At 36.0% G+C, this 15,771-nt stretch overlaps 1 protein-coding gene across 2 annotated transcripts in view; it reads right to left on the reverse strand.

Annotated features, from left to right (window-relative positions):
- TNFRSF19 (TNF receptor superfamily member 19) overlaps positions 1-15,771 on the reverse strand; it is a 62,996-nt gene that overhangs the window by 34,173 nt on the left and 13,052 nt on the right. For both annotated transcript variants that reach the window (XM_075050721.1, XM_075050722.1), the window contains exons 2-5: positions 15,516-15,603; positions 13,976-14,086; positions 3,738-3,916; positions 362-447 (exon numbers count right to left, since the gene is read on the reverse strand). In XM_075050721.1, coding sequence (XP_074906822.1) covers positions 362-447; positions 3,738-3,916; positions 13,976-14,086; positions 15,516-15,581 — 442 coding nt within the window. In that variant the 5' untranslated portion in view covers positions 15,582-15,603. The remainder of the gene's footprint in view (positions 1-361; positions 448-3,737; positions 3,917-13,975; positions 14,087-15,515; positions 15,604-15,771) is intronic.

Genomic DNA, 15,771 nt, shown 5'->3' on the forward strand with positions numbered 1-15,771 from the left:
ACTGAGGCCTACTTGACAGTAGGCAGAGGGTCTAGGAAGGCTGCCTTTCTTTCGGCATTAACACAAACCAGAAATTAAAATTAATATGATAACATCAGAAATAGACTCAAGATTCCCTAATCGTGTAGTATGATAGGAGTGTTTATCCTCAAGTGACTGGTCATATGAAGGAACTTTGCAATGATAGTGCTGGACCTGCTGAAGTGCATTAATAAAATAATTTCCTAACAAGAAAATGAGCCTTTAAAAGAATTCTTGATAACTGTGACTGTCATTTTTTGCCAAGCTTGCAAGTTAAAACAGAAAACATTCTAAAGCAAAAAAGTTAATCTCACTCCAACAGGAGGAAAAGAGCACTTACAGTGAGGCTCATAGGGAGGAGGAGGATCACCACAAGGAACACACTCCATGTCTTGAAAGCCTCCAAGCTTAGTCTTCCTATAAAATCTAGAAGATAATGGAATGAAAAAACCAGTTAACCAAAACCAGTTATTTTTTCCTTACAAAATTAATCAGGTGTTTTAGCAAAATACTCTATACCTGCAAACTTTTGTCAATCTGTGTCCCAATGCAAACTATCAGGAAATAGAAGAAAATAATAGTAAACAGAAGTACATTAGATATTAATTAATAGTACAGCAGTAGGTCTAAAGTAAATTGAGGAAGAATTCTAAATCTGTTAGTCCAAATACATGGTCACTACAATCTTATATTCACATAAGAAATAAACAATTCTGGAGATTTCAGACAGAAATCAATATCCTGTTTTCCACATAAATCACAACATAAAAGACAAGTATGATGAGCTTACATTATGCAAGCTTATTTACACATTTAAAAAAAGAAGTTAATTGATTAATCTACATAACTCTCCTAAAATAAAACCAGATATTACAAGGTAATTATCCCCACTAAGTATATAATGGACCAGACGTTAATGCTTTCTGGTTAAAATCCCTAAGATATCCTCTAGCTCAGAGGAGGAAAAATCACTCATAAATTGGTTCATTTATGTACTTGTACAAAAGGGCACCCCCTCAAAAAAGTTTTAACATGCTGTGTGACAAAATCTTCAGAAAATAAGATTATTCTGATTGTTTTGTAGAACAGCAAAACAGTAAAAACGGCTTTTCAGAGCTGTATTTTAACAAATGATCCCTCTCTGACTCTTCCTTCTCTTCCAGGAAGACCTTCACTACCAACCAAAATCAAAATGTGCATGGACTGTGAATGCAAATTAATGAAGTGACTACATTAGTCCCCATCTACATTATCCAATGCTCCACTTTGTTTTCATATTCTCAATTAAACTTGTACTTTAAAAATTCTACATAGCAAGCATTTCAAGGTATGAAAAAATGGATATTGCAAACAGAAGTATCAGTCAGATGGTTTATATAAGTAATAGCAATGGGAGGCTACAAGTGGTAATAGGTGAACAATAAAATAAAACTTTAAAGCAAACTAACCAGCCAGCTGCTCATTCCTAAAGAAATTAATGCAAAAACATTAAAAAAAAAAAAAGCTGTCATAACCCAGGAGTCATTTTATTGTAAAGACCCTTCAAAAACTTTACTATTGAATTTATGTTTGAAGAGCTTACTGACTACAGTGACAGGCAGAAGCCTATGTTCCTAAACCAGGGAACAAGAGTAGTACCAAATGAAAAAACAGAACTGTAGACTGTTCTATTTCAAATTTGTAGGAGTATGACATCCTCTAAAGAACTTATCTACAACAGCTCCCTAATCAAGTAGGTCGGTCTGTCTTCCAACCAGTCATTAGTACTAAGCTAGAGTCAGTAGCTGTGGTCTGTTCAACACGAGCACGTGAATTACGTGTTTTCTGTAGTGCTAGTGGCACATTAAATAAAAGGTACTAACTCTACTGATGTTAAATTACTAACACTGCAAATGCCATTAAAGTATGAAGACTGTATCAGCTAAAGCAAACAGCTCTGCAACTGCTCAAGAAACTCATGCTTTAACAATGTGAACAGAAACAGATTCATAGGCTGTAAGACTGAAGGGGCCACTGTGATCATTTACTCTGAAGGAAATGTGTTAATATTTGTTTTTAGCTGACATGCTCACTGTAGCATTTTGAAGGTGAACAACAAGGAACAGCATGTTGGAAACCTGTGCAAAACAGAAATAAATATGATTGCTGAGAGGTAAAACATTAGCTAAGCTATTTGGTTTGGCTAGCTACATCCTCCATTGGACAGGTCTGAGCGGTGGCGTGTTCTACAGTTCTGTTCCCCAAAACATCCAGACCAGATGATCTGCAACTCCCCTATCCATAAGTCCCTCCCCCCTCGTATTTCCAACTTTGCTGCTAATAAAAGCAGGTTGTGTCAACAGCTCTCATTTTAACACACACTCAACACACATATTTAGAATACATTCTAGACCAGAATACTAAGAGGCATTCCCGGGTCCCCCAGTTTAGATTTACCCTTAATTCATGTTTTATTCTGGCTTCTTTTTTGTTCCTCTCTCATCTTCCAAAATTTAGAAGAAACTTTTCTCCCTGCTGACAGCCAAGTAAGCCCTACAATACATATATATTAATAAGCAATCAGAGCATAAATCAATCCACCATGTGGCTGCAGGTAGTATCAAAAGCGGTTGCGAGTAACATCTAACGCCTGGGGCTGCACCTTCTACTGTAACTTAAACTAACATTAGTTACCAAAACTTTACTAAGTGATTTTTAAATGAAAGGACCTCACAGCTGGGCTGAGAGGAATAACTGTAGGAGCTTCAAGAGTGTTCAGGTATTTGACAGCTGGTATTGAAAAAAAGTATATAAAAATAAATAAAATAAAATGGCTGAGAAATATATAGGAAAAAAACATATGAACTTTTAAGCATCTCTGAAATACATACCCTGAAAATACAAAGCCTGTTAAAACTGCAGATCAGTTCTCATAACCTACCCCTATCAATTAAACTACCAATCCATAATTCAAAAAAGCATCAGAAATGCCTTTTAACAAATTCGTGTCAGGTATTTATAAAGCAGAACTTGGCCACAATGTAAAGAATAGCCTTTTGGAGATCTTAACGCTTAATACTACAAACAGAGAAGATTAGCAACAGATATCTGGGATGACTGGACAACAAACTAAGCACAGGTCTTGATTCATAACAGCAGTTTCAGTGAGCCTCCATGCTGTTACACGTTGTTCCAAAACAATTCTTTCAGACTCATTTATGATTCTTAGCCAGGATCGCGCTCTATGAATTCAACAACATGATGAAGGAAATTCAGGAGCATAAACCACAGCCACTACTTTTGACCTAAAAATAGATGTTTGAGAATTATCAGGCATTGACCTCAGCAGGTGAAAAAAAGCAAGCAAATAATGTGACCAGTCTTCAAGAAGGTAACTGTACATGTTTCCAAATGTTTAATTCTTTATAACAATGAAGTAAGTCACCAGTAACACTGAGTATTTTAAAGTATTTTGCTCAGGCACTGCATAGACAATACTTTCATAGATCAGGTAGGCAATTACCAAACCATTTTTATAGATGAGATAATTTCACAATTGCAGTCTTAATTATGTGCTCAGATCATACAGTAAGTTATTGGCAAGGCCAAGATTAGAACTTAGGACCTTCATACATACATAAAGGATACAAACATTTATCTAGAAAACATGAACAAGCAAACGTTAATGCAAATTAGATTTGAATTTGTTCAAGTCTCATCTTCAGAAATGGACTTACCCTGGTAAACAGTCTCCACAGAGTGCATTGCTGGTGGCAGAACAGTTGGCCTTCTGAAACCGGTTAACTAATGCACAATCCAGGCAAGGCTTGCACTTCTGAAAGCCCCAGTCTTCCTTGAATCTGTTTGGCCTGCATGTCATGCACTGTGCATCCTCCCCATATCCAAAGCCGCATTCCTGTAGGGATTAACAAGCAATAGCAAGCTATTCAGTCACTGAAAGCGTGAACAAGAAGAGAATGCTGGGATAAAATGAAGACCTAGTGTAATTATTACTGAGAGTAGGTCTTTTTAGAGACAAAAGCCATCCTTTCAGCAAGTTCAAATGTGTCTTCCACTGCTAATAATCTCTCTTACTTCTATAAGTAATACTTAGTCATCCACTTTATTCATGAAACCACTCTGTATTTGAATGATAAAGGGCTTCAAGGACTCCCACAGTTTCATTATTACTAGCTTATGGTAGAATTATTGAGCTGTCCGTTTTTTAATTAGGTCAGTCATGTGAAAGTGCAGAAACTGGGACAAGTGAAGTAAAAAGGCACTTACTCAGTTACAAAAACAGCAAAGAAGCACTTTGATATTAAGGTTCATAGCTAAGGTGAACAAAGTTAATTGCCGAAGAGAGTGCACTGATCTTCAAAGGCTTAGAATTTCTGTTACCAAATAAACCAGAGCTGGTTAATAACCATTAGCTAGGCATGAAACGTTGCTTAGCCACTAAGAATTTCAGAAACTCAATCTGCTCCAGTTCTAACAGTTCTTAAACTGTTGGAAAAGTTTAATAGCTCTGCAGGTCACAGGGAGGCATGATATTTTACTATACAAGCAATATTGTTATGGTTATTTATCCCAAATTTGGCTGTTTAAAGAAATTATTTCCATTCATTTGCAAAAGGACACCTAATACAACTGACACGCTGCAAAGAGAAACACTTCACCCAACAATACGTAATAGTTTGGGGACTGAATTCTAAATTGATTATCAAGAACTATCAACCTATTTCATTTTTGTGTCACTATTTCTTAGAGTTAGCAAGTTACTAAGAGTTGCTATTCCCTTTTCTCATCTGCATATCCTATTTTTTTTTTTTGCAGTACTTTGGAGTTAGATTTGATGCATTAGTGACACACTGCAAAATGGCACGAGGAATACAACAAATTGCTGGAAAGGAGTTATTGGGAAGGGAGTAAGTGGGAAAGGCACAACATAGGGACCTCCTTCTCCAGTATGTGTTCTCAGTGGAAGAACAGAGCGTCTTCCCAGTGGGAAAAGTGCAGGAAATCTCCAGCTGGGGCAACTTAAGAGAAGGTTACCACCAGTTTCCTCCACAACACATGCATGTTTGATGCATATAAATAACTTTTTCCAAAGTCACCCACCTAAGCAAATCTGCTGCAGTAAAAAGCTTTGAACCTTACAAATGTGCTCAGGATTCTCCAGCGTTTTGCATTGAGAAAGCATCTACGGAACAAGCTATGTGATGGAGTTGGCCAATATGTATTTTCTAGTGCCTCTAACTTGCAATGATGAAGTAAAAATAAACAACTTCAGATGCATTTTACTGGACATTCTAAGAATTTTCAATTTTCATTTGTTAAGAATATCTTTACTGTCCTCTGATGAACAAGCACTTAAGTACACAGAAAATTAACGATTCTAAGAAAGCAGTTACAAATGAACACTAAAACTAGTCATCTTCCTCTGTCTCTAGACCCAGGAATTTAAAAAACATTTGAATTTTTGTTTTGATTTGTTTTTTTAGCTGAAATGTAGTTTCTTACTATTGACTATTATTCAGATCAAGAAGCAGACAGACAAATTATTGCAGTTAGTAACAAAACAAGCAGCAAACTACAGTTTCATACACTGTACAGGACGTTCCTCCTCTGAGACACTGACCGTAATAAAGTTGGTAGGCAAAAGGTGATAAAAATATTTCAATTTTTTTTTTAAATTTACTTCAGCCATAGAACATTTTCTACCATTTTATTTCAAACCTACCAATTTCTGCTAGGAATCAATGCCAAAGCAATGGAGGTTCTAGCAGTTCTATTTTGTGTCACCTAAAAATATCTTACTGTGTGCAGTTCACACACAATTTAATTTATGCAATTGTAAGACAAAGCTACATGATTACCACCAGGGACTGGAACCAGATTAACTTCTGTTAGATTTTGCTCTTCCTAAGTCTAAATAAACTTTTTCGTTGACTCTCATTATTCCTTAACACAATCTTTCCAAACACCTACTCTTTACCCTATTTAGATCATCCAAATAGTAGCATTATAGGATATCTTATATAGCTCAGTCAAACCATGTATATACGGATGTTTTGATAAATCACTTGGAATCAGTCCCTCCCAAGTCCTAGTAAACTTTCAAATATAAGGCTTAAATTAACTTAATTATAAGTTTTCCTCTCCAGACTACCTTTGAAGTTTCTGATCAAAACCAAGCAAACACCAGGAAATAAAGTTAGAATTAAATGCCTTCAACTCACTGGTCCAAACTACCAAAACTTGAGTAAGTTGTTTCTAGCTCTATCAGATCTGCTTTGCTATAGTTGGATGTATAGACACATCTTAGTGGTCCTTTGTAACATGGAATTGTTTACTTTAAAGCTATAAAAGTGGTGGATGCAAAATAAAGAAATCTTCTGCCCAAGGAATTTACAGTCTCCAGTATTTTCAAAGATGCTTTCTAAGTCCTTGCCAGGAATTCTGCAGATATAATCCATAACAACTACAACTTTATGTATGTGTTTTTAATGTTCACATAATATTTGAGGTAGTTAACTGCCTGGCAGGTGCAAATAAATATTTAAGCTTGTAAACCAGGCAGAACTTCAAACAGATCTGCACTCATAATTAACCACATTCCCAAAACTGAAGGATATGATTTAGACGATGGATTTAAACCCTTTGAAATCTTGGACTTTATAATTTAGCAGTCCAGCAAAGATACAAACAATTGACTGTTCATCTTTTATCAGTACATGTGCAAAACTGATGTGCACTGGTTTTCTTAGTGCTCTATTTGCGAAGTTGTCAAGTTATATGGCTGATGAGATTTGAATAGCTCCCAACTCCCCTCATGCCTTCGATCCTCCCACTCATATTTTTAAAAAAGGGCTCATCTCCTGTGGCAGTTCACCTCAGGACTGCAGAAAAGAGAAATTAAACTTGTAACCTCAATTAGCTGGATTTCAAGAAAACATTTTTTTTTTAGTTTTGTGCCAGGAAAAAAAAAAGAGCAGGTAAATATACACTATATTTATTTCTCCTATTGTGAAGTATACTGTGAAGAACACGTAGCCCACTCTTCCCTTTCCACTTCACTTTTCAATGCTACCATCAATGGTACAAGGTAACATTAATGAAAATTTTCTCTCTCAAATGATATGCAATAGAAGCCATGAAAACCTAAACACTAATTTAGAAAACTGCATTAAAACTAAGTTTAAATAATCCTCAAAATTCAAATGCACTTCTATTTCCTGGATATTTATACAGCTTTCACTATCACAGTATTGTGACATCTCATTACCTTTAATGCATGTATCCCCAGAACAATTTTGTTCAGAAGTGGATTTTACTAAGATATCAAGTGAGATGACTGGTCAAGGCCACCTAGGAATCTGTTGCAAACTAGTTAACTGAACTCATAACTTAGTCTCAAGCTAAAAATATTAAAAGCATAAAATAATACAGACACCTCTTAAAGTACTACCTTGGCAGTGTTAACATTTTCTTTCAGTATATCCTATCCAAACACTGATTCAGACAGAACAACCAAAAGTATAGCAGACTATAAAGGGTAATGGAGTTAAGAAGTATGTTCTTTCCCTAAAAATTGAATGCAACACAGAAAGTAAATGAACAGTAAATTAGATTTCAAACATTCTCTCAATTAAAATAACCTCAAATTTCATTTAAAGAAATGCTGTCAGGCATTATTAAGATCGTAATCTGCACGCACATTTTAGAATTTGTTTCTAGTTCCACTGATTATCCACAACCTACGTAAGTCCCTAGACAGTACAGCACAAAGAAGTTCCACTTAGGCCACAATGATTACAAGAATATTTGGGTATTCTCAAGAAAAAGCCTTCCAGTCATTAAGACACTTTTAATTGATGTCAGGTCACATAACAGGTTGCAGCACTACACTGGTGCTGGAAAATGAAGTTTTTAGTAACACCTTTGAGTATGTGGCCTTGTTAAATAGCACACAGTTTTAGCTTCCAGAGGTCCCTTAGGCTGTGGATCAGCCACATCTAGAATCCAATAATCAGCCGTATCTATCAGTGGAAGTTTCTGAGCAGGACAGGCTGCAACAGTGGGCTGCAAACCTGTCAGATTTAGCTGCTGTGGCAAAGGGCAAAGTTAGTGTCGGAAGAGTTTCATGCTCAGTGAGTAAGATTTGACATGCCTACATGCAGCTGCTCCAGCTTCCAGGACACTGACCCAGAAACATGTGTTAGCTTCTCCTGAGCTGAGATATGGCAGGCTTCCTCACAAGCAGCTCTCTTGCTTTGAGAAGTTACAGAGTGATTGCTAAACATGGTAGCAGCTGCTCTCAGTAACTTTACTGGGACATGTCAGACACAGCTTACCACCTTTCATGTTCTGTATAAGGACTGTTACATTCAGGAGTAGCTTCAAACAGTACCTTCCTGTTTAATTCACAATTCCTTTTCTGAGCCAAGATGCAGGTCTCCTTTTCCTTCATCATACACCTGGTGCAAGGAAGCATTCTATGATATGTAGCCCTGCCTTAGCAACCATCAAGCTGCCTCTGTCCCACAGGCTCTCTGTACAGCAGCAGTCTCTTGGTGACATTATCATCATCATGCATTTGGTGGCAATGCTGGGTTAAGGCACTCTCTCCCTTTCAACTCTGCTTTTTCGTCCTTATCATACATTGTCCTCAACTGTACTGATACAACTGATTATGAGGCTGAGCTGTAAATCTGACCATGGGACTGATCCAGGTTAAAAGTGATCAGTTCAGTGATCTGTTCCATAGTACACCCTAAAAATCTGTGTCAGTGTAACTGCACAGGTAGGGTACCATGGGAAGAATTTACTATTGCCAGAACTGTCATTTCAGTGTTTCTGAACTACAACCTCAGATGTGATCTGTTGACAAAAAAAAAACAACAAACAACAAAACAAAACCAACCCAAAACACACAAAAAACAACCCCAAACAAAAACCTCACACACTCAAAAGCAAGCTATTTCAGTGGTTCAAAGGCTTCACAAACATTATCAAGGACATATGTTTATCAGAAGAAAAGGTTATATGTTTTTTTTTTTTTAAACGAACAAATAGAAGCAAACAAACAGAAGAAGCAGCTTTGACACCCTTCCCCATCAATGTTAAACGGTTGATGCAATAACAAAGCTGGCTTTCTTATGATGGCAGTATGTTAAAAGTACTTTATAAAAAATACAATCCACGGAAGTGATCAATGGATTTTAGTTCTAAGTTAATGCAACATCTGCAGCTGCTGTTAGAACAGTTGATAGGGAATCAGAAAGGAGAAGTTGAGGGTGTACTGTTTTTTTCTTATTTTAGGAAGAAAGAATTACTTCAAAAACATTCTTGAAAAAGAGCCCCACTAAACTGTGACAGCAAAAGCTGAGAAGAATAGTCTAGATTTGGAACTAGTTACATGAAATAAGGCTGGGACTTTTTGTTGGTGTTTTTGTTTCACGCTATAAAGGGTATCTGAAGTTGCTTATCTATGCAGACAGCAAGGTCAATCCAACAGATTGAGCACTAGTTTGCAACTAAAATTGAGCACTAGTTTGCAACTAAAATTAAACACTCATCATAGAATCATAGAACAGCCCAGGTCAGAAGGAACCTTGAAAGAAGGGACAGAAAGCAGAGATGAGATGATCTAGCATCCTGTCCAATTGCATACTAAAAACCTCCAGTGATGGGACTCTACCACTTTCCTGGGGAGGTTGTTCCAGTGAATGACTGTTCTCACTGTAAAAAATTTATTCCTTATATAGAGATAAAACCTCTCTCCTGGTACAACTTATACCTGTTGCCCCTTGTCTTGTCCATGGGGTGCCTTGTTGAAGAAAGAGCCTCCACCCTCTTGTTCTACTCTGTGGTCTCTGTCTACTCTGTTCCAACAAAAACTTCCTGCATCACCATGGGCACGTTGATTTCTGTGCTAGTGTCTCATGTATAAACTAAGAAAAGGCAACAGCATTTCCCTAACTTGGAAAGGTATTATGAAATGCTCACATAATATAGCAACAAAGGTCATATAAATAACTCAAGTTAGTAGTTGTAGAAATAAGTATATATACACACGTACATATACATATATTTATATGTATATATACACCCACTCCCTACAGGTGGTATTTTGCCCTGCACATTTATCCACAGTTGATGCAAGCCTGTGGTATATCTGAGTGTATCTGGTGACATGGGAACAGGCTGGACTGTCACACAGGACCTGATTTGATTAGGCTTTAACCATGCCTTAAGTCACCTGTGCAGCCTGTGTTAAGATTCTTAAGTCTGATCTTCAGGTGTCACTGTGTCTTCCCTTAAGTGTAGGGACAACTAATGACTGTTGACTTAACTGGGTTTTATAAATCCACAATAAAAATCCCACTGAAGTTTAAAAAAAAACCAAAAAACAAAAACCACACACAGATTATCACAATTAGGTAACAACATATTAGTTTTGATTTCTATAGCATCATGTAGTCAGTTTAATAAAGGCAAAAGGAAGAAAGTCCATGCACAAGTGTACTTATGCTCTAAACTGGTTGCTGATCAATTCAGTGGCAATGTATTTAAGACATAGTACCCATCTGTACCACTGTATTTATCCTACTTTTTATCGTGAGAACTCCAGTTTTCCTTAGTGTTTAGCCTACTAACTCTACTTGGCTTTTGAAACAAACACAGTTCCTATTTTTGTATAGTCAGTAATAACAAGAAAGAAATCTACAGATTTAGATTGTAACTAAGATCAACTAGTTTCTCATAAATAAGAGTGAAGTGAGGGCTCTACAGTCCTTGACATTGGACCTGTCTGTTTCAGCTTACTGAGCAGCAGAAGTTCTACCTGGACTGAGTTTCGAGGGAAGGAAATAAGGACATATGTTTATATCAACCACTCACACAATCCACTGCTGCGTGACACAATAGCTGGTCTTTTGTATTGAACAATATAGACTGAGTTTTTTTGTTACTAATATAGAAAAAGAAACCTGTCAGTTGCCTAAAACACTCTGAGGAGGAACCAAACCAAAAACTCACTGATAACATTGTATTTTACTATATACTTAAACAGTCTTACAGTCAGGCTCACGCATCCAGCAGTATATCTAGTTTTATCCATGAGCACTAAATATTTGATAGGAAAACAGACATGTTATTTGTTATTAAGAAATTGTTATTCCACTACAGGATAATTACATCATTGCTTTCTCACATGCAAAAAAATCCAAGCAAACAAAACTCCCCCTGTGCTGCAAATTACTTCAAGTATATCATTAAATCTCTTTTCCCTTTGCGTTCTGACCTTTGACTTAACATACTTTGTTGCTTCAAGCTGTAGTTCAGCAAGACTACTTTCAACTGCATTTCAGTAACTGCCACAGCATCACATCCTTCACTATGATTCACAGAAAATTGTACCTCTATTTATAAAGGAAATTATGCTTCCACTTACACTTAGATTTGAGAAAAATCTGTTTAGTCATTTCAGTTCTAGTGTAGTAGCAAAAAATCATATTTGAAAGCCTATTCATGTCTGGGAGAAGTAATTGCTTACACATTGAAACTAATTAAACATTCATATTTTCAGAAAAACTACTTCTAAGAATCAGGACCATCAGATTGTAAACAAAAATAGTTAAAGTAAAAACATAACTTGGATGGTGTACTGTTGCAAACTCTAACCTTCCTGTTTTAGTTTAGGATTTCTTTATTAAATTGATAGTGTAATTACTGAGGGCATTAGGTTTTATGCTTCTGGTTTTTATTTGCCAACTAGATAAGTATGCTACATCAGTGCACGTAATACTGCTTTAGTAGGACCACTGTTATAAAGTGCCATATTTACAAGCGCCTTCGAAAATTAAAACACCCCCCAGAACCTTTTGGTCCTCAAATTTAAGGCCAATCTGAAAAAAACAAAACATCCAAGCAAAACCACATCCATACTGTTAGTCACCTTCAAATCCCTACTTCAACAGCATTGTTTGTATGACTAAACCTTAACTAATATTGCCTAACATAGAAAGCTATCCTTACTAAAGCGTGAAACTAAATATATCTGTTAATGCACTGAACACTAGCTACAGGGGGTGGAGAGATAGGGAAAATGTGTCACTCAATTTCAGTAAATCTCTTCAAACCACCCACAAACCACAATACTTAACTTGTGCTTTTTTTCAGAGCTGAATATAGTAAGAAATACAAAGCCACAAACTGAAAGCTTCATTTTCCCTGTTGTTTAAACACACATACACATAAGAGTTAGTAATGTTTCACGTTAAAAGATTTTCAAAAATAACATTTCAAATTCCCCCTTGGATCTACATAACATACTTGCCTACAAAAGCAATGCTGAAAATCAAATTTTGCTCCTCCTAAATAACACCCTAAATTCTACCGTTATCATCCTTTTTACACTATCAGTAAGAGTACAAAACTGAGTTTGTCCTTCTATATGCAAAGGCATTGGGCAGGGCAGCTACTTCTCTCTTGCTTTATGGCCCCACCTATCAGGTATCCATCAGACTGCACAGTTATGTCTGGGCCATAGTTTTACGCTCTAATAACGGGCAAGATGTAGGTATAGTAGCTGGACACTGAAGAAAGAGCTTGTGCTTACGCATGAGACTTGACAAGTCTGCTCACCCTTCATGATACCAGCTTGCATTCTCTCTTTTTTGCCTGACCATCTTCACACCTCTAGCATGACACACCTGCTCCCCTAAAGCATCCAGTCTCCCCATGACCCATAACTCATTCTGTTACCTCTCTCACCTCCGGTGATCGAATTAGTGAATCCCACCATATCTCTCCCTTTCTCCTTCCCTCCCTCCCTCCCGTTTCAGCTCTATCTTCCTTCATTGTTCTCTATCCTTGCTCACACACAGCACCTACTTTCTCTGTGCTGAAAGCAACTAAGATCCCCCTCATGACTTGCATTCAGACTTGGAATTTTTCTGGGAATTTTGCCAAGTTAACTTTCTAGTTCTACTGAATCCCAGTCCATAACCTCAGTCACCATTGACCTCTGTTGACTCATTTCTGCACTCCTAAAAAACCTGCTAATTCCAAAACTTTTACAGGGATTTTCTTTTGGAAGAGATGCAGTTCTAAAAGAAAAAAAACCATTTACATACGACTCACGATAACAATCTTTCCTTCTCCATGATATTAACAAGGACTTATATGCTTTCTACATATTACCATGTATTTTTCTGGCCTCAACCTTCTCAATTACTTTACATGGCATAAAGATGTGGATTAGGTTTATAGCATTTTTAATAAGTTGTAAAACAAAGAAACTGAGCCTCACTTGAATCTAGCTTCACAACACAAAGTGCTCCAACTTTTTTCATTGAGCTAGTGAAAACAGAATAATCACCTATCTCCCAGCTGTTCTAAGGAAATATCTCAGTTCTCACTTGAATCCTATTCTGGTTTTATGTGTTTATGCCTTTAATTTTATTATAAACCATGCTGTTAAGAAAAGTTGCTGTATACAAAATTTTAAACATTGTCTATAGTGGCAATTTCACCTAAAATCCAGAACTGATTCTGAAAGTCAGCATTGTAAAAATCAAGCCCTCCCATTTCATTGATCTGTACCAAACATTAATTTGAAATTCATTTTTCCTACTCTCCTCTACACAGTGAGGTTATTCAGTCTTAATTCCCTGTAGTTCTTTTTCCCCCTTTGTAGCACTAACCCACTTTTAAAAAAATTTTCAATTTAAGAGCCAATACCCAGATCCTCCAATGGCACTGCCCACTTTATTAATGGTATTATCATTTTCTGAACTGAGCATTTTATATAAAGAGAACCAGAAAACATGGTACTTGAAAAATTGTAAAAGGTTCAAACGCCAAAACAATAAAAAAATATTTCCACTTAAGTACACATACCTATTATTTAATCACATATGTAAATGTACTTACTGGAAATAAACCCAAGAAAGCATGATTTGCTTACCTTTGAGAGTTCCATTCCAGGTCCACACTGTTTGCAGAGGATACAGTTTCCAGTGTGGTCCCTAAATTCTTGCTCTCTGCAATCTCCAGTCTCACAAATTACCCTACTTAGCTTAAAAAACAAAAAAACAAACAAAAAAAAAGAGTAAACTCACCAAAATATAATTAATCTATGATTAACATATAATTCATATAAACTCTAAATCTGAGAAATAAATTCATGTTTCTATCTTCAAAAATAACTTTCTGCATTATCAAAAACTTTAAATATGGCAATGAAAATTAATCATCTAACTCCAAATACGGATAAGTGGCCTGAATTTTAAAGATTCTCAGCACTCAGTGACTTGTAATAATTTTACAATTTTTAGAAGACCTGCCTGATATTTGGCACCTGTGGAATGTTAAAACGCTTAATTGTTTGAACGTGAGTTTAAGTTCCTCACCTTAATCAACATTACAAAAAATGCACATGACCGTTTACTAAAACTACAAATTTCATGACAGTAAACTATGTTACATCACGTTATATTGCCGTGTTTCATTTATTTGTAATTTTTTACTTTTCTAATGATGCTATTACAACGGAATAAGCTAAAATCTTTTCCTTTAAACATAAATATTTAGAGATTTTAAAAGGTCACTCAAACCTTTCAGAAACTTAAAAAAAACCCCAAACCTGTATGAATACTATTTATTCTAAATTTCACTATCACTTTATATTTAATGGGCCAAATGAGAGAGAATCCAATTTCTGCCTTCAAAGGCATTTAAGTACGTTATCTGACCAAACCAGAAACTAAGGTTGTGAGTAATACCATAAAGAGTAATATCAGCCATGCAAAGTCTTAGTATAATCACTAGAATCCTACCCAGGAACATTAGCAAACCCTATGAGCTCCCTCAGTAGAATTTTAAATTAAATGTCTACATACAAGCTTCCACCACAGAAAGTGCTCTCCACAATTGCTACTAAATTCTTACTTTGTGTATTAGTCTTTTCAGAAAGACCAAAGCCTTTCTGCTAGCTATGAAGCATTAATTACCCTTAGTTCTAGAGCTTGTCTCAGCAAGCCAGAGTTGAAGTATGCTTAATAGGCAACATAATTGTGTGCTATGCTATGTTCTGTCGATAAATTGAATACTCCAAACTCCTAAACTATGTATATAGCATATGGTACTAAGAGATGGTCACTGCAAATTGCCTGGAATTCCTGCCATCTCTCTGAAGTGAAACAGCATCACCTTCATAGCACTATATTCAACTATATTTTCTGTCCTAGTCCAGTCCTTCTTCTATGAAGAGGCTCACAAGGTAATTTTTTTTTTAATTCCATGTGAAGAGTAGCAAGGAATTATACGAATCAGTTGACAAAGCTCACTTTTAAATTGATAAAATGCATATGTAATTGTCTGTGCATATGTGTTTAAGACTTTTAGTGTTAGAAGTGATGTGTAAAACAATAGACATCACTCCTGTGTCCAATATAATCTTTTCAACATTCATCCTGGGGAAAAAAAAATACTAATTTTTAACTTACCAAATATGCTAGTAAAATTATGAGCATCTTCAGTTTATCTTCTCCTTGTAATCCTTTAGGATCCATTTCTTACAATTAAACCTTTCTCCTAGGGAAAAAAAAAAAAAGAAGAAAAAAATCACTATATTTCACAACGTTGTTTGAATTGCAAGTCATATGTCCATAGTACTTCATGTCATTCAGCATGTCAAAATATATATCTGTTAATGCCATTAAAATATTTCAGATGGATTCCTGTAAGATAAACAACAAACAT

The sequence above is a fragment of the Buteo buteo genome, chromosome 18 (assembly GCF_964188355.1).
Source record: "Buteo buteo chromosome 18, bButBut1.hap1.1, whole genome shotgun sequence".
NCBI classification, from domain to species: domain Eukaryota; kingdom Metazoa; phylum Chordata; class Aves; order Accipitriformes; family Accipitridae; genus Buteo; species Buteo buteo.